General features: G+C 44.8%; 1 protein-coding gene across 1 annotated transcript in view; it reads right to left on the reverse strand.

Moving 5' to 3' along the window:
* Positions 1-20,427, reverse strand: part of ISY1 (ISY1 splicing factor homolog) — a 32,966-nt gene that overhangs the window by 1,435 nt on the left and 11,104 nt on the right. Inside the window, exons 6-9 of the mRNA XM_025375567.1 lie at positions 15,661-15,773; positions 10,287-10,404; positions 4,006-4,128; positions 3,247-3,368 (exon numbers count right to left, since the gene is read on the reverse strand). Of these exons, the coding sequence (XP_025231352.1) occupies positions 3,247-3,368; positions 4,006-4,128; positions 10,287-10,404; positions 15,661-15,773 (476 nt within the window). The remainder of the gene's footprint in view (positions 1-3,246; positions 3,369-4,005; positions 4,129-10,286; positions 10,405-15,660; positions 15,774-20,427) is intronic.

Here is a 20,427-nt window from a genome sequence, read left to right on the forward strand (position 1 = left end):
CCACAAGATTAAGTTAAAAAAACCACAGAACACGGTGTACATTACGCTACCTTTTGTCTAAGGAGGAAATAAGAATAGAAACTACTGATGGCAGTGAGAACAAGGTAGATGAGGAACACGGAAAGAAAAGAGAATCTTCGTGGAATATCTTTATATACTTTTTCACTTTCGAACTTTGTGAATGTTATCACTATTTTTAAAAATTTAAATGTAAAATAATGCACCATGTATAAAAAAATAATCAACTCAGAGGTTGCCTATGAGTCAATACAAAGTTCTAATAACAAAGAAAACAACATGGACTTGGAAAGAGAAAGGGTCTTGTGGCGAGTCGGAAGTCCACTGTTTGCTGGGCTCTGCCAGACACCGTGCACGACCCGTTCCCTGACTGGTTCCCAGTGGGGGTGGCTTGAAAAGCCTCTTGAGGAACCTCTCATCCACTGTTGGCACTTGGAGAAACTGGTTGTATCTAACACTAAACACACACTTACCCTGATCTGGTGGTTCCACTCCTCAGCATGTACTCAAGAGAAACACTGCACGGGAACAAGAAAATTCCCAGCAACCCTATCTGCCAAAACCCCAAGCTGGACACAACACAAATACCTACAAACATCAGACACAAAAGAGTACACATGACTCCACATATGTAAAGTTCAGACACAAGTGAAACATATGGGTCATGAGAGGTCAGGAGGGTGACCCCTGAGGCAGTAGTGAGCTTCTGGCGTTGTGGTCCTGTTCTGTTTCTTCACTGGTATTTGCTATGTGTGTGTGTTCACCCTATGAAAGTCCAGTGACCTACACATTTAGCAGGTGTGTACTTTTCTGTATACGGAACAACACTCAGCAGTGAAAAGGAATGAACTATGGAACTCAACAACCAGAGGGATGGCAAGGGAATCATGCTGAGTGTCAAGGCCATCTCGAAAGGTGACCCACAGCATGATCCCATTTATAAAACATTCTGAAATGACAAAATCAGAGATGGTTGGGGTTCAGCTAGGGCAAGAGATGGTGAGGACAGGGAGGTGTGAACTGTGAAGGGGTGGCACCAGGGATCTTTGTGGTAAGGGGACAGTTCCCAGGCTGGAGTGCGGTGGTGTAATCACAGCTCACTGCAATCTCAACCCCCTGAGCTCAGCAATTCTCACACCTCAGCCTCCTGAGGAGCTGGGACTATAGGCATGTCCAACCACACCCAGCTAATTGTTTTTATTTTTGGTAGAAACAGGGCCTTATTGTGTTGCCAAGACTGGTCTCAAACTCCTGAGTTCAAGCAATCCTCCTACCTCAGCCTCCCAAAGTATTAGGATTACAGGCGTGACTACCACCCCTGGCCAGTTCTGTATCTGGATTGTCATGATGGCCACATGGATCTCCACACATGGAGACAAATGACACAGAACTTTACATATTCATTATGCCAACGTCAACCTCCCAGTTTTACTACTGTGCTAGAACTACATGAGATAGAAACATTGGGGGAAATGGGTGAAGCATACACAAGATCTCTCTGCACTCTTTGCAACTTCCTGTATCTCTGTAATTATTTGAAAAGAAAAAAAAAAATTCTGCTGTGGGTTTCCACTGCTCTTCCCCACAACGCCAGCTCTCCATCAGCCTCCACTCACACCCAGCACCCACTCTCTGAACTCTAGCACACTGGGCTGTCCTTTGTCTCTCATACTCATCACAGGATCTCTCAGCACACGATGTGCTCCTGCTGGGGCGTATTATCTCCTCCTCCCTTGGTTAAGTTCCCTGGATCGTCCTAATCTCAGCTGAGGGGTTAGCTTCCCAGCAGAGCGTCTGCAGGCTGTCCCTGCACTAGGCTCTATTGAGGGACTGCTACTCACTGTCTCTCTTACTGGACTGCCTCCCCCTGGACTAAGAGCTACACACCAAGCCTCTGTACCACTATGCCCCTGTACCTGGAAAGGGGCTGGCTCACAGGAGCCATGAATTAAACATCTGCTGAGAGAGCAAATGATTATTTGTACCTAGAGGAAATCCTCCTAAGGCATGTTGCCATCCTGCTTCAGACCTGCACTGAACTCCACTGGTGGCCCAGCTGGACATGAGCAGGAACATCAGGCCTGTTACATCCTGTGTGACACTGACTAAGTCACTAAACCTGAGCCTGCTTCTTCACCAGTGGTGTCTCAGCAAGCTCCTTATGTGGAACCTGAGCCATCATCCATGTGTGGGTGATCCCCTCCCCTCTCTCAGTCCAGCAAATCAGATCCACCTGGATCTGTGCAGGCAGCAAGGACTCCAAACAGAGGGCCCTGCAGAAGAGCTCTGCCTGGGAGGCAGAGATTTCAAATGCTGAGTTTTCCTTGTTTCAGAATATCTCCTCTAATGCAGTGAAGTTTTGGTAATGTTTCATAGAAAAAATAAAAGGTGTAGCACAGACAGATATATTAAGATTACTTACATGGTGGTTCTAATAAAAAGTAGTAACTAAGATATATAATGAGTGTTTCCTATAGATCAGAAAATATGCAAAAGGTCTGAAAACATGCAAGGATTCCCCCACCATGACCCTCTGGGTTTGTTTCCATCTGTAAGATGGGGTGTTAGGGCCAGACACAATGGTTCACGCCTGTCATCCCAGCACTTTGGGAGGCTAAGGCAGGCGGATCACGAGGTCAGGAGTTCGAGACCAGCCTGGCCAATATGGTGAAACCCTGTCTCTATTAAATATACAAAAATTAGCCGGGCATGGTGGCACTCGCCTGTAGTCCCAGCTACTCAGGAGGCTGAGGCAGAAGAATTGCTTGAACCCAGAAGGCAGAGGTTGCAGTGAGCCAAGATCATGCCACTGCACTCCAGCCTGGGTGACAGAGCAAGACTCAGTCTCAAAAAAAAAAAAAAAGATGGGGGTGTTAGACTACAGAAGAGCGACTGGCACTGCCACGTGAACAGAAGTGATGAGGTCATGGGCTAAAGCTCATGGCTTCCTCTGTGTTTATCAATCTAATTCCCGGGTATGCAGGAGGGCCTGTCTCTAAGAAGGAAGGAAGGAAGCCCTTGTGTAAAGCATGGCCAGCAGGGCACTCTCATGGCTGCTGCCTCCTGAAACCCTCCTGTAATCTCACGAGTGTTTTCACAGCCATCCTGCAGGTGAGCAAGCTGGGCTGTGAACCCTGACTCTATGTTTTGGAGCCAAGCTTCCTCCCTGCCATACTTCATGGCTTGGAGCAGATGGCAGTGAGTGCCAGAGGTGACCAATCCCAATACCTCCTCCTCGGTGACTGCATAGATGTTGATCTCTTCCTCCTCTTCCTCCTCCTCTTCCTTTTCTCCTCTTGCCAGCCGAGCCTCTCTCTCTGCTTTCCACTTTTCCACTAACTCGGCTCTGACTGAACACAAGAGAGGGTAGGTGCTATTTATTTCAGTCTCTAAATGAGCTTTCAACACTATGCAGGGAAAGGCCAACACTATGCAGGGAAAGTCTAGACATCCCCTCTAGAAAGGGACACCCTTCATTCTGCCCCCATGAGTGGAAATGGATGTGAGGCATGGTAGTCCTACAACAGCTCTGGCTTTCAGTCACTTCAAAGCAGATTTTTAGGGAACATTCCCAAATCCTCCCCAGTTCCACAACCTGAGTGGCTTCCCAACATGTCCACATGAAAACAGAGAAGGCAGGGGCAGAGCATGCTAGAAATCAGCTCCAGCTCCAGACCACTTGCTTCCAAAGTCCTGGCTTGATGTGTCACATGGGCACTGGTATTAGCACGAATCCAGATGGTGACCTCCTAGCAGACAGGGACTGGTCAGACTTGGCTCTCATGGCTTCCCCAACCTTTATCTCTGGCCCATACAGCCTTGACTGCCTCACAGGGATCAGGGAATTAACAGACCATCACACCTGAAGACCATTAGCAACAAAGAAAACTCCCTTCTGGCATAAAGCACTATTGAAAATCCTGTTTTCAAAGGAGACAACAGAAAACAGATGCCATCTATTCTAAAATAAAATGCCCAGAGACCTACGTTTCTTTTCATATTCCTGTTCCAAAGGCACAATAACACCATCATCTTCATCTAGGTAACCATAGTACTCAAAATCGATTGCCTTCATGAGCTCAGCACGTGTCTTTCTGGGAGGAGGAAGAGCTATAAGAAACGGAAACAGAGCTGAGTTTCCAAGTCACAATCACACTCCAGCAAAGCTGTCTCCTGATGCAACGCTACACAGCCACATGGCACGTATGTTCATGAAAATACCGCATAGGCGCGGTGGCTCGCGCCTATAATCCCAGCACTTTGGGAGGCCGAGGCAGGTGGCTCACGAGGTCAGGAGTTCGAGACCAGCCTGACCAACATGGTGAAACCTCGTCTCTACTAAAAATACAAAAATTCGCCAGGCGTGGTGGTGCGCACCTGTAATCCCAGCTACTCAGGCTGAGGCAGGAGAATCGCTTGAACCCCGGAGGCAGAGTTTGCAGTGAGCCGAGATCACACCACTGCACTCTAGCCTGGACAACAAAGCAAGACTCCATCACAAAAAAAGAAAATACCATGGATAGGCACTTTTCTATATTATTCATGGGATTATTTAAGTGGTAGAGCCCTTTTTAAATTCAGTACTTGAACCCATTAGTCCATTTAAAAGCAACCTACCTAATTAAAAAACAAAACCAAGCTCGGCACGGTGGCTCATGCCTGTAATCCCAGCACTTTGGGAGGCCGAGGCAAGAGAATCATGAGGTCAGCAGTTCGAGACCAGCGTGGCCAACATGGTGAAACCCCATCTCTACTAAAAATACAAAAATCAGTCAGGCATGGTGGTGGGCCCCTTTAACCCCAGCTACTCCAGAGGCTGAGGCAGCAGAATCACTTGAACCCAGGAGGCGGAAGTTGCCGTGAGCCAAGACCGTGCCATTGCACTCCAGCCTAGGCGATAGAGCCAGACTCCGTCTCAAAAAAAAAAAAAAAAAAAAAAAAAAAAAAGAAGAAAAAAAAAGAAATCCAGGCTGGCTGCAGTGCAAACATAAGATAGCAAAAAGCTTCATGGACGAAATATGCATCACATTATTATTTATGTAAGAGAGAAAACTTGGAAATAACCTAGGATTGTAAATTGCAGAATATGTATGGGATGGGATATCCTGCAGCCCCTGTAATGCTAATTCACAAAGTATTTTAGTAACACAGGAACTGTCATAATGTTTAATGAAAAAGCATGACAAGAAACATAAGTAAATAAAAAAGACAAAAGAAACTATAAACAAACAAAAAAGATAGATGAGAAAGCCCTAAAGAAGATACTTTCAGACTAGGACTATTATCCAGAATATTCAAGTAATTCTTTTTTTTTTTTTTGTAATGGAATTTCACTCTTGTTGTCCAGGCTGGAGTGTAATGGCATGATCTCGGCTCACTATAACCTCTGCCTCCAGGTTCAAGTGATTCTCCTGTCTCAGCCTCCCGAGTAGCTGGGATTACAGGCACCCGCCACCACACCCAGCTAATTTTTGTATTTTTAGGAGAGATGGATTTCACTTGTTGGCCAGGCAAGTCTCAAACTCCTGACCTCAGGTGATCTGCCTGCTTAGGCTTCCCAAAGTGCTAAGATTATAGGTGTGAGCCACTGCGCCCGGCCAAGTAATTATTGAAAATGAAAAAGAAAATGACAACCAACCAGATTAGTCAAAGAATAAAAGCTGGCCAGGCGCAGTGGCTCATGCCTGTAATCCCAGCATTTTGGGAGGCCAAGGCAGGTAGATCACCTGAGGTCAGGAGTTCAAGACCAGACTGGCCAACATGGCAAAACCCTATCTCTATTAAAAATACAAAAATTAGCCAGGCGTGTTGCCAGGCGCCTATAATCCCAAGCTACTGAGGAGGCTGAGGTAGGAGAAACACTTCAACCCAGGAAGCAGAGCTGGCAGTGAGTCGAGATCGCACCACTGCACTCTAGCCAGGGCAACAGAGTGAGAGTCCATCTCAAAAAAAAAAAAAAAAAAAAAAGAGAAAGAAAGAAAAAAAAAAACTGGAAAGTAAAGGTCTGCAATGGAGGAATTGTTAGGTCAGGTATGGTTAATCCATACCATGATACTCTTTAATCCTTCACATCCACTAACAGAGTTCTAAGTACATTTGTGGGAGGATACTAATGGCTATCACAACACAACAGTTATGAAAGAGCCACTGTCATTTGGCAGGCCTCTATCTATCACCCCACTGTTGGTAACAGCAACTCTGCCCACCCCTCTGCCACTCTTGGGCCACGTCATGTAAGTGGTGGTCATCATGCTGGCTGGAGCCAGGAGATAGTGCAGGTTGAAGCCTGGCTGGCTCAGAGTACTGCATTCCTCCTGGCCACAGGGGCTGGTATATGGATGATGGCATTATAATCCAATCAAAACCAACTACACTCAGTCTGGGAATTTTGCTTGAGCTGCTTGGGAGAAAAATCTGTTGCTGAGAGAACAAGACCTAAGTCGATGACAGATGACTGCCACAAGTGGAAAGCCAGGCAGAGAAAGAAGTTTACACAGTGGAAGTCAAAACTGCAACACAAAGAAATGTGAGCTACATTCAGCCATGCCTGAAGGCAAACTATCCTGGGATTTCCTTGGGGTTAAGTCATCTGTCACTTATACTGATGAAATAAGCATGTAACTGCCTGGAAACGGGACTAGAAGAAGGCTGAGTGCAGGGGTTCATGCTTGTAATCCCAATGCTTTGGGAGCCCGAGGCAGGAGGCCTGCTCGAGGCAAGGAGTTCAAGAATTACTAGACAACATAGTGAGACCCCCATCTCTACAGAAATTTTAAAAAATGTCAGGGGTGGTGATACATGCCTGTACTCCTAGCTACTCAAGAGGCTGAGGCAGAAAGATGCCTTGAGCCCTGGAGTTCAAGGCTGCAATGAGCTATGATTGCACCACTGTCTTCCACAGCCTGGGTGACAGAACAAGGTCCTGTCTTTGAGACAGAGTCTTGCTCTGTCGCCCAGGCTGGAGTGCAGTGGTGCAATCTTGGCTTACTGCAACCTCTGCCTCCCGGGTTCAAGCAATTCTCCTGCCTCAGCCTCCCAAGTAGCTGGGATTACAGGCATGCACCACCATGCCTGGCTAATTTTGTATTTCCTTCTTTTTTTTAAAGACAGAGTCGTGCAATGGCGTGATCTCAGTTCACTGCAAGCTCCACCTCCTGGGTTCATGCCATTCTCCTGCCTCAGCCTCCCGAATGGCTGGGATTACAGGAGCCTGCCACCATGACCAGCTAATTTTTCGTATTTTGTTTTAGCAGAGACGGGGTTTCACTGTGTTAGCCGGGATGGTCTTGATCTCCTCACCTTGTGATCCGCCCACCTCGGCCTCCCAAAGTGCTGGGATTACAGGCGTAGCCACCACGCCCGGCCTGATTTTGTATTTTCAGTAGAGATGCGGTTTCACCATGTTGGTCAGGCTGGTCTTGAACTCCTGACCTCATGTGATCCACCCTCCTTGGCCTCCCAAAGTGCTGGGATTACAGGTGTAAGCCACCATCATTATTATCATTTGGTATGTTCCTTTCTGGCCTAAAAAAAAATTTTTTTCTTAAGGCCGGAAAGGAACATACCAAATGATAATAATGATTATCAGTTACCTCTAGGAGGGGCACTGGGATGAGGGTAGAGGTAAGAGGACTTTAACTCTATCTGTACTATTTGAATTATAACCGGTAAAATTGACTTAAGCATTTTCTTTCTAAAACAAAAATCTTTTAAAGAGATGACAAAAAAGGAAAAATAAATTTAAAAATCCAAAAATCTATGACTGGAATAAGCAAAAATATATGTAGAAAAATGTAAATGCAAAAAACCTAACATATAGAGCATAATCACAAAGTAGGAGCCGCCCCAGTATAATCCTTTAGAAACTGGAAGGAACAGCCAGGTGAGGTGGCTCACTCCTGTAATCCCAGCGCTTTGGGAGCACAAGACAGAGGCCGAGGTGGGCAGATCACAACATCAGAGTTCAAGACCGGCTGGAAGCAGTGGTTCACGCCTATAATCCCAGCACTTTGGGAGGCTGAGGCGGGTGGATCACTAGGTCAGGAGATCGAGACCATCTTGGCTAACATGGTGAAAGCCCGTCTCTACTAAAAAATACAAAAACTTTGCCAGGTGTGGTGGCAGGCACCTGTAGTCCCAGCTACTCAGGAGGCTGACGCAGGAGAATGGTGTGAACCTGGGAAGTGGAGCTTGCAGCAGTGATGTGAGATCGCATCACTGCACTCCAACCTGGATAACAGAGCAAGACTCCATCTCAAAACAAAAAAAAAAAAAAAAAAAAAAGAGCTCGAGACCACCCCGGCCAACATAGTGAAATCTCGTCTCTACTAAAAATACAAATTAGTACCAGGCACGGTGGCTCACGCCTGTAATCCCAGCACTTTGGGAGGCCAAGGCGAGCGGATCACGAGGTCAGGAAATCGAGACCATCCTGGCTAACACGGTGAAACCCCGTCTCTACTAAAAGTACAAAAAAAGAAAAAGAAAAAGAAAACAAATTAGCTGGGCATGGTGTCAGACGCCTGTAGTCGGGAGGCTGAGGCAAGAGAATGGCGTGAACCTGGGAGGCAGAGCTTGCAGTGAACCGAGATTGGGCCACAAACCCGGGAGGCAGAGGTTGCAGTGAGCCAAGATCGCACCACTACACTCCAGTCTGTGCAACAGAGCAAGACTCCGTCTCACCAAAAAAATAAACAAATAAAAATAAATAAATAAATAGAAAGAAAGAAACTGGAGGGAACAATGTCCTAATGTATTAACAATCATTACATATGAGGTGTGAAAATGTGAGTGGTCTTTTTCTGATTTTCTGTATTTTACAACTTACTTTTTTGGTTTAAGATGGAGTCTTGCTTTGCTGCCCAGGCTGGAGTGCAGTGGCACAATCTCGGCTCACTGCAACCTCCACCTCTCAGGTTCAAGCGATTCTCCTGCCTCAGCCTCCTGAGTAGCTGGGATTACAGGTGCCTGCCACTATGCCCAGCTAATTTTTTTTTTTGTATTTTTAGTAGAGACAGGGTTTCACCATGTTGGCCAGGCTGGTCTGGAACTCCCGACCTTGTGATTCTCCCACCTTGGCCTCCCAAAGTGCCGGGATTACAACCATGAGCCACTGTACCTGGCTATAACTTCTCTGCAATAAAAAATACATTGCTTCATAATTAATGGCACAATATTTAAACTCTGAATTATTTTTAAGTGATGGCAGCGACCTATACAAAACTAGTTTTGGAATAACGAATTTTAAAATAAGCAGGGTTTAATAAAAGTAGAACTATATTTTTAAAAAAAAAATAGAAAAATAAACTAAAAGGAGACACAACAAAACGCTAATAATGGTGAGAATACTGGCATCATTCTTCTCTGCCTCTCATACTTTTTCCTATGAAGTGCTGACTACCTTTCTGAAACACAAAATTAAAACAGACTAAAACTCCAGACTAACAGTTTCAAATTATATTCTGGAGGTTTGGCTGAAAGAAGGAGGAGAGGTGGAGGTGCCCTACTGGATTCACACAAAGCAGCTCCACTTTTCTCCTTTTTTTTTTTTTTTGAGATGGACTTTCACTCTTGTTGTCCAGGCTGCAGTGCAATTTTGTGATCTCGGCTCACTGCAACCTCCACTCCCCAGATTCAAGCGATTCTCCTGTCTGAGCCTCCTGAGCAGCTGGGATTACAGGCATGCACCACCATGCCCAGCTAATTTTGTAAGTTTAGTAGAGACGGGGTTTCACCATGTTGGCCAGGCTGGTCTCAAACTCCCTACCTCAGGTGATCTCCCCACCTCGGCCTCCCAAAGTGCTGGGATTATAGGCATGAGCCACAGCGCCCGGTCTCGCTTTTTTCCATTTTTACATGTTAGGGTTTGGCCCAAGATTTTATTTGTTCATTGGTTATCATTTTTTCAACTAATAAGTAACTGAAACATGAACCGGATTCAATGAACTTCAGAACCTGCCCCAATCGTTCTGGGAAACTTCAAATAAGGAAACTCCTTGTCCAGACTGACAGATTAGCACCTGCCAAAGGCAGAATCCTGCACCAGCCAATCCTGGGCGCACTTTCCAGCCCCAGTTGTATGTCATGGGCCTATGATTCCATCCCATTTCTTAAGAATTCTCAGTTGAAATCTGGGAACAATAATTCCTACATTATAAGGCTGTTATGCAACTAAGAAAAAAAAAGTAAGAGCAGTTAGCACATAGCATATCTATTCCTATGATTATTACCAACGAAAGGCTAAAACTGTCACAAACTTAGTTACTTACGTTCTTTTTCAAACAGCTCTCTAACACCAGGCAAATCTTTTGCAGCTCCAAAGTACTTGTAACCTCGGTTTCCTGGGACTTCTTTTCCTTCATGATCCAGCATTTTAGGACCAACTTTCTTATTGGGAAGAAAAAAGAGAAAATGGATCTGTTAGTTAGTTATTATTTATTTGAGGTGGAGTCTCGCTCTGTTGCCCAGGCTGGAGTGCAGTAGCACAATCTTGCTGCAACCTCCGCCTCCCAGGTTCAAGTGATTCGCCTGTCTCAGCCTCCTGAGTAGCTGGGATTACAGGTGCATGCCACCACACCTGGCTAATTTTTGTATTTTTAGTAGAGATGGGGTTTCACCATGTTGGCCAGGATGGTCTCGATCTCCTGACGTAGCGATCTGCCTGCCTCGGCCTCCCAAAGTGCTGGGATTACAGGCATAGGCCACTGCGTCTGGCGAATCTTATCTTTAAACCCACTATTTCCATGTTTGCAAATATATTTTAAGATAATAGCCGGATGTAGTGGCTCACACCTGTAATCCTAGCACTTTGGGAGGCCAAGGTAGGCGGATCACTTCAGCTTAGGAGTTCAAGACCAGCCTGGGCAACATGGCAAAACCCTGTCTCTACTATACAAAAATTAGCTAGGTGTGGTGATACATGCCTGTAATCCCAGCTACTCAAGAGGCTAGGGCAGGAAGAATTGCTTGAACCTGGGAGGTGGAGATTGCAGTGAGCCAAGATCATGCCACTGCACTCCAGCCTAGGCAACAGAAAGAGACTCTGTCTCAAATATAAAATAAATAAATAAAAAACACTTATGGGCTGGGTACGGTGGCTCACACCTGTAATCCCAGCACTCTGGGAGACCGAGGCGGGAAGATCACTTGAGGCCAGGAGTTCACAACCAGCCTGGGCAACATGGTGAAACCTTGTCTCTACAAAAAAATGCAAAAACTAGCCAGGCATGGTGACATATGCCTATCGTGCCACTGCATTCCAGCCTGGGTGACAGAGCGAGACCCTGTCTCAAAAAAACTAAATAAAAATAGGCCAGGCGCGGTGGCTCATGCCTGTAATCCTAGCACTTTGGGAGGCTGAGGCAGGTGGATCACGAGGTCAGGAGATCGAGACCATCCTGGCTAACACGGGGAAACCCCATCTCTACTATAAATACAAAAAATTAGCCGGGCATGGTGGCGGGTGCTTGTGGTCCCAGCTACTCAGGAGGCTGAGGCAGGAGAATGGTATGAACCCAGGAGGCAGAGCTTGCAGTGAGCCGAGATTGCGCCACTGCACTCCAGCCTGGGTGACACAGCGAGACTCTGTCTCAAAAAAATAAAATAAAATAAAATAAAATAAAATAAAAATAAAAAACACGATGTTAAGTGACAAAACCTTTAAAAAGATTACCAACAACCTATATGACAATCAGTAGAAAACAAATGAAATACATCCAGAAGATACAACTATATCTATTAAAACTGATGATTTGCTGGGTATGGTGGCTCACATCTGTAATCCCTGCACTTTGGGACACCAAGGCGGGCAGATTACCTGAGGTCAGGAGTTCAAAACCAGCCTGGCCAACATGGTAAAACCCCATCTCTACTAAAAATACAAAAATTAGCAAGGTGTGGTGGTGCACATCTGTAATCTCAGCTCCTTGGGAGGCTGGAGCACAAGAATCACTTGAACCTGGGAGGCGGAGGTTGCAGTGAGCTGAGATCACGCACCACTGCACTGCAGCCTGGACGACAGAGTGAGACTCTGCCTCAAAAAAAAAAAAAAAAAAAAAAAAAAGATGATTTGACAACTACATGTAGTATGTGACCCTGGACCAGGTCCTGTACTGCAGGGGAAAGCTACCAGGACATTACTGGGAAAATTGATGAAATGCCACATGGATTCAATTATTGTAGCCAGGTTAAATTTCTTAAACTTGATAGCTCTACCATGGTTATATAAGAGAATATTCTTCTTCTTAGGAAATACACATATATTAAAGAGTAAAGAAGCATGATGTATTTTAACCTACCTTTCAAATGCTTCACAAAAAATAAATCTCAAGGTACATAAAGAAAATAAAGCAAATACAAGCAAAATGTTAAATACTGGTAAATCTGTAAAAAGGGTATATAAAAGTTCTGTATATTTCTGCAATGTTGAGTTAAAAAACATTTTTTAAAATTATACAATTTGGTTGAGCACAGCGGCTCACGCCTGTAATCCCAGCACTTTCGGAGGCTGAGGCAGGATGACTGACTAACTCCAGGAGCTTGAGACCAGCCTGGGCAATATAATGGGACACCATTTCTACAAAAAATTTAAAAATTAGCTGGGCATGGCCAGGCACAGTGGCTCATGCCTGTAATCCCAGCACTTTGGGAGGCCAAGGCAGGTGGATCACCTGAGATCAGGAGATCGAGACCAGCCTGGCCAACATGGTGAAACCCTGTCTCTAATAAAAATACAAAAATTAGCTGGGTGTGTGGTGGTGGGCACCTGTATTCCCAGCTACTCTGGAGGCTGAGGCATGAGAATCGCTTGAACCTAGGAGGGGGAGGTTGCAGTGAGCCGAAATCACGCCCCTGCACTCCAGCCTGGGTAACAGAGCAAGACTCCGTGTCAAAAAAAAAAATTAGCTAAGCATGGTGGCACACATCTGTCATCTCAGCTGCTCGGGAGGCTGAGGTAAAAGGATCACTTGCACTTGGAGTCAAGGCTGAAGTGAGCCATGATCGTGACACTGCACTCCAGCCTGGGGTAACAGAGTAAGATCCTGTCTCAAAAACTAAAAGACTGGGTGCAGTGGCTCACACCTGTAATTCCAGCACTTTGGGAGACCAACATGGGCAGATCACCAGAGATCAGGAGTTCGAGACCAGCCTGGCCAACATGGTCAAACCCCAACTCTACTAAAATACAAAAATTAGCCAGGTATGGTGGCACACACCTGTAATCTGAGCTGCTCCAGAGCCTGGGGCATGAGAATTGCTTGAACCCAGGAGGCGGAGGTTGCAGTGAGCCAAGATCACGCCACTGCACTCCAGCCTGGGTGACAAGGCGAGACTCCATCTCAAAAAAAAAAAAACTAAAATAAAATAAAATAAAACAATTTAATATACTTATCGATCATATGATTATCTGACATGAAGGGGTATTCCTTATACAGTTTAGAGAATAAAGCACGTAGTTGAGAATATTAATGAATTTCTATAATGTATACACTAATATGTATTGTTTATATTTTATAATTTTTATATTTATATTCTTTACACGAAAATATGTACTTGTTTATATAATCAAAGCTACCATTTTGAAAAGAAAAACAAAACCTAGAACCAAAATTGGACATATAGTGAGTATGGTTTCAATTATGACATTCATACAAAAAACAACGGAAGGAAAAAAAAAGATAAAGAGCATATTCAAGTGGCTGCGCTTATGTAATGGGATTGTGACTGAGTGTTGTTCTGCTTCTTTGTACTTTTCTGAACTTAGTGATAATATATTACTTTTATATGTGGAAAATAAAAACAAAATTATTAAATATTAAAAGTCTCTGGAAGAAAATATATAAAAATATTAATTTTCATATATTTATATTGAATTTATGTTGAATTTGGGTGGTGGAACTTAACATTTCATATATTAATTTTTTCATACATCTGAGACCACTTTTCTAGGTGGATTAATGAGCTGCTTTTAAGCAGCCTCACAGGAAAAACAAAATCTCCACCACACAACTGCTGAAGAGGTCAGGCAAGTGCTCACTCTGGCAGGACATATACTAAAATCAGAATGATACAGAGAAGACTGGCATATAAAAATAAGAAACAACAAAAATAAAATAAATGAAAAGAAAAAAAGAAGTTAGGCAAGACACCCAAGAGAAGAGAAGGCTCCTAGTGCAGTGCCCAGACACAAAAGGGGCTTCAGAAATGGGAGTGTCTTTCCTCTTCTGCAGTGGGAAGGCTGAATGCTCCATTTGTATGTACTAGGGTGAGAATTACGGTTATGTGTTAAGACTTTCTCAAAGGTGAAAAGATCAACACGTAGAAAAACTGCATGTGTTTCTTATATAACATGTTATAGTCCATTGATTAGATACTGTTGTTTCCAGTGATCTGAGGTAGGTCTCATCACAAAAGTGTGAAATAATTAGGCTCTGGGGCAGGAGTTTTCAAAACCAAGACCCATTAGTGCATCATGAAATCAGTTAAGCAGGTCACAAACATCAATTTTTTAAAAACCAAAATAGAACAGAATAAAAAATATCAAAGTATACCATACTACTGTTTTTTCAGCACCGTTGTGTGCTGGCTTGTGATTGTGTGTGTGTGTGTCTGTGTGTGTTTTACAATGGGCCATGTTCTTAAAAGTTTGAAAGCTATGTTTCTAGAGTATTGCACTTACAGAAGTCCAAAAAAAGGACAGAATGGAGTGTCTCTATGGCTCTCAGATAACAAAGCCAACAAATGGCTGTCTCCAGTTCCTAAGGTGCTCAAATAATGGGAGGAACCATTGTCATTTTATCTTTTTTTTTTTTTCTGAGACAGCATCTTGCTCTGGCACCCAGGCTGAGGTAAGTGGCATGATGACAGCTCCCTGCAGCCTCCACCTCCCAGGCTCAAGCGACCCTCCCACCTCATCCTTCTGGGACTATAAGCATCTGCTACCATGCCTAGCTAATGTTTAAATATTTTGTAGATTAAGGGTCCCACAACGTTGCCTAGGCTGGTCTCAAACTCCAGTGCTCAAGTGGTCGTCCTGACTCAGCCTCCCAAAGTGCTAGGATTACAGGCGTGAGCCACTGCACCCAGCGAAGAACCATAGTCTTTTCTTTCTTTTTTTTCTGTGGGCGGGGAAGGAGTCTGACTCTGTTGCCCAGGCTGGAGTGCAGTAGCGATCTTGGCTCACTGCAACCTCTGTCTTCCAGGTTCGAGTGATTCTCCTGCCTCAGCCTCCCAAGTAGCTGGGATTACAGGCATGCATCACCACACACAGCTAATTTTTGTATTTTTAGAAGAGATGGGCTTTTGCCATATTGGCCAGGCTGGTCTTGAACTCCTGACCTCAAGTGATCTGCCCACCTCGGCCTCCCAAAGTGCTGGGATTACAGGAGTGAGCTACCGCACCCGGGCTCACGGTCATTTTAAACACAAGGCCCAGAGATGAAGCAGCTTACACAAGGCCTTCTGGCTAGTACATACAGATGCCCTGTCTGCTGTGATGCAGGTGCTGTGAAGTCTTCCAGCATCATCCTACCCACCTGTTCACAGGTTTCCTGTATCAAGGGACTACTATGGCAGGAATGGGCTGGGAACTGCTGGGGGTGGAAAACTAGATGGGACCCGCCACTGGGGCTGCCATGTACTCACTCCATAATCAGGACCGCCCAGCTCCTTTATCCGGACCTCCCAGTGTCCTTTCTCCCTTAGCAGCTTGTTAATTTCATCATTCAGGTCACGAATTCGAAATTCACCTAAACCAGCTAGAAAACAAAAAGGTTAAAAATATAATTCCATAAAAATCATCAACACCTCCAACACTTACACTCAATATCATACCCTTAAAATCAATGTCAACATCTACAAAGGTACACTACATAAAAATACTCATCTAAATTGATAAGAAAAATAACCCAAATAAATGAAAGGACAAGAATTATAAAGAGTTTCCACTAGCGTAAGAAAAAAAAAATCCTTGAAACTAATTTCATCCTCACTAGCAACCAAAAAAATACAAACTACCCTGAAACAACCCGGCAGTTCCATTTATACAGCTACTGAAATAACAAGCTCTTAAGAGAGAGGGGGAAACAGCAACCAAGGCCAGCAAAGACACAATGAGGCTGGGATGGGCACCCAGGGCTGGCAGCATTCTATGATGGTTTAGCCTTTTCAGGAAAGCAATGTATTGCTATATGGGAAAAATTTCTGGCAAGGACTATAGGGCTAAGAATTAAGCCTAAGGGATTAATTGAAAGGGATGTGCACAACAAATTTCACTGCGGTGCAGCTGGGGCATCACACCATAGAGAAGGTGGGAAAATGGTTAATGAACCCTAATATGTTGAAATGAAACATCATGTAACTGTTGGAAGGGACAATTTGCACACAGTGTAGACACAGCAAGGCCTTTATGAGGTAATGCTGGATGACAACAGCAGGTCCAGAAGGGCTCTTACACCTGGGTTACAGCTAAGACTGATGCTCTAGAAGATGGGCATGAGAGGACTTCTAGGGGTGATGGATACTGCTTGTGGACGTGGTGGCTTTCATGGGTATAAAAATCTGCTGTAATTCATCCAACTCTACATTAAAAATGGAGGAATTTTATTATATGTAATTTTTGCTGGATAAAGTCCATTTTTTAAAAAAAGTCAAACAGGCCGGGCGCGGTGGCTCACGCCTGTAATCCCAGCACTCTGGGAGGCCGAGGCAGGTGGATCACGAGGTCAGGAGATTGAGATCATCCTGGCTAACACAGTGAAACCCTGTCTCTGCTAAAAATACAAAAAATTAGCAGGGCATGGTGGCGGGCGCCTGTAGTCCCAGCTACTCGGGAGGCTGAGACAGGAGAATGGCATGAACCTGGGAGGTGGAGCTTGCAGTGAGCCGAGATCGTGCCACTGCACTCCAGCCTGGGCGACGAGCAAGACTCCACCTCAAAAAAAAAAAAAAAAAAAAGTCAAACAGGCCGGGTGCAGTGGCTCACGCCTGTAATCCCAGCACTCTGGGAAGCCGAGGTGGGTGGACTGCTTGAGCTCAGGAGTTCAAGCCAGCCTGGGCAACATAGTGAAATCCCATCTCCACCAAAAATACGAAAAATTAACTGGGTGTGGTGGCACATGCCTGTGGTTCCAGCTACTTGGAAGACTGAGGTGGGAGAATCGCTTGAGCCCAGGAGGTGGAGACTGCAGTGAGCTGTGATAGCACCACTGCACTCCAGCCTGGGTGACAGAGTGAGACCTTGACTCAAAAAAAAAAGTCAAGTAAAAAGAATACCCTGTAAGTGGGTGCGGTAGCTCACACCTGTAATCCCAGCCTTCTGGGAGGCACAGAAGGATAGATCACTTGAGGTCAGGAGTTCGAGACCAGCCTTGGCCAACATGGGGAGTCCTTGTTTCTACTAAAAATACAAAAATTAGCCGGAAGTGGTGGTGCACGCTTGTAATCCCAGCTACTGAGGAAGCTTGAGGCAGAAGAATTGCTTGAGCCTGGAAGACAGAGGTTGCATTGAGCCAAGATCATGCCACTGCACTCCAGCCTAGGCGACAGGGCAAGACTGTCTCAAAAAAAATAAATAAATAAAAAGTTTTTAAAAAAATACATTTTAGAACCTCCCACTCCCATGTTCTGTTCTGTTAAGAAAGAAAAAGATCTGCCACCACCATGGTGAGACTTTCCAGTGCTAAAGACACAGAGAACTCAAAGCAGCCCAATCATCTGCCCAATCATCTGAGGGCCTCAACCAAAGCAAACGGAGAGGATTCCAGAAGCCTCTCCCAAAGCAAAGCCAAGACATCTTGGAGAAAACAAGAATCACATGTTTTACGTTTTTTCATTGACTTTCCAAAATCTATATATAAAAACATTACTTTTTGGTACATAATGAGTTTTCACAAATGCATATAATCATGTAATCATGACCACAATTAAGACACAGAAAGTTCCATCGCCCCAAAACATTCCCTTATGTGCCACTATAGTCACCCCCTCCCCTTACCCAACTTTTGGCCACTAGTAAACATAATATATTTTGTTCCTATAATTTTGCTTTTCCAGAACATCATATAAATGGGATCATAAACTATACAGCATTTTGAGTTTTGTTTCTTTCACTCAGCATTATGCTCAAAAGCATGCTTTTGAGATTCATCCATATATTTTAATTTTATTTATTTACTTTGATTATTATTATCATTTACAAAGATGAGGCCTTACTATGTTGCCCAGGCTGGTCCCCAACTCCTGGGCTCAAAGCGATCCTCCCACCTTGGTCTCCCAAAGTGCTGGGGATTATAGGCATGAGCCACAGTGCCTAGTCTATATGTTTGTTTTTACTACTGAGTATTATTTTATTGTATAGACACACCTCAGTTTGTTTATCCATTCACCAGAAGGACCTTTGGGTTGCTTCCAGTTTTGGGACTACTATAAACATTATGTATGAGTTTTTGTGTAACAGAAAAGGATTACATTTCTCTTGGAGAAATATCTAGGAATGGAATTGCTGGATCACAGGTTAAGTGTATGTTTAACTTTATAAGAAACCACCAAACCCCATTTTAAAGTAGCTGTTCCATTTTGCCTCCTCACTACCACTGCATGTGAGTTCATTACTTCACATACTCACCAGCACTTGGCATTGTCACTATTTCTTTAAGCCATTCTATTAAGTGTGTAGTATCCCACTGTTGTTTTAATCTGCATTTCCTTTATGACTATTATGTTAAATACATGAAAAGATGCTCATCTGCCTCTACATTTTTTTTTTTTTTTTTGAGACAGTCTCGCTCTGTTGCCCAGGCTGGAGTACAGTGGTACAATCTCAGCTCACTGCAACCTCTGCCTCTCAGGTTCAAGCTATCCTCATGCCTCAGCCTCCCAAGTAGTTGGTATTACAGACGTGAGCCACCACACCCAGCTAATTTTTGTAGTTTTAGTAGAGACAGGGTTTTGCCATCTTGGCCAGGCTAGTCTCAAACTCCTGGCCTCAAGTGATCCACCCATCTCGGCCTCCCAAAGTGTTGGGATTACAGGCGTGAGCCACCATGCCGAGCCTACATATTTTCTTTGGTAAAGTATCTGTTCAAAATTTTGCCCACTTCTTAAAACAAATTATATTTTCTTTTTTCTTTTTTTTTTGAGATGGAGTCTCACTCTGTCACCCAGGCTGGAGTACAGTGGCACGATCTCTGCTCACTGCAAGCTCCGCCTCCTGAGATCATGCCACTTCCCACCTCAGCTTCCCGAGTAGCTAGGACTACAGGCGCTCGCCACCAAGTCTGGCTAATTTTTTTTTGTATTTTCAGTAGAGACGGGGTTTCCCCGTGTTAGCCAGGATGGTCTCAATCTCCTGACCTCGTGATCCACTCGCCTCAGCCTCCCAAAGTGCTGGGATTACAGGTGTGAGCCACCACGCCCTGCCGCAAATTACATTTTCTTATTGATCAATTTTTTTTTTTTTTTTTTTTTGAGACGGAGTCTCGCTCTGTCACCCAGGCTGGACTGCAGTGGCCGGATCTCAGCTCACTGCAAGCTCCGCCTCCCGGGTTCACGCCATTCTCCGGCCTCAGCCTCCCGAGTAGCTGGGACTACAGGCGCCCGCCACCTCGCCCGGCTAGTTTTTTGTATTTCTTAATAGAGACGGGGTTTCACCGTGTTAGCCAGGATGGTCTCGATCTCCTGACCTCGTGATCCGCCCGTCTCGGCCTCCCAAAGTGCTGGGATTACAGGCTTGAGCCACCGCGCCCGGCCTGATCAATTTTTAAGAGTTATTTGTCATCCCTTTCTCCACTGAATTGTTTTCATAACTTTGTCAAAAGTCAATTGACCAAGCCAGACATAGTGGCTCATGCCTGTAATCCCAACACTTTGGGAGACACAGATGGGAAGACTGCTCAAGTCCAGCCTGGGCAACAAGAGCCCATCTTTACAAAAAATTTAAAAATTAGCCAGGCAGGGCTGGGCGCAGTGGCTCACACCTGTAATCCCAGCACTCTGGTAGGCCGAGGCGGGCAGATCACATGAAGTTGGCAGTTCGGGACCAGTCTGACAAACATGGAGAAACCCTATCTCTACTAAAAATACAAACAATTAGCTGGGCATGGTGATGCGTGCCTGTAATCCCAGCTACTTGGGAGGCTGAGGCAGGAAAATCGCTTGAACCCAGGAGGTGGAGGTTGCAGTGAGCTGAGATCATGCCACTGCACTCCAGCCTGGGCAACAAGAACGAAACTCCATCTCAAAAAAAAAAAATTAGCCAGGGCTGCCAGGCACAGCAGCTCATGCCTATAATCCCAGCACTTTGGGAGGCCAAGGTGTGCAGATCAGGTCAGGAGATGGAGACCATCCTGGCTAACACAGTGAAACCCCGTCTCCACTAAAAAAAAAAAAAAAAAAAAAAAAAAATAATTAAAA

The sequence above is a fragment of the Theropithecus gelada genome, chromosome 2 (genome assembly GCF_003255815.1).
Source record: "Theropithecus gelada isolate Dixy chromosome 2, Tgel_1.0, whole genome shotgun sequence".
Lineage (NCBI taxonomy): Eukaryota > Metazoa > Chordata > Mammalia > Primates > Cercopithecidae > Theropithecus > Theropithecus gelada.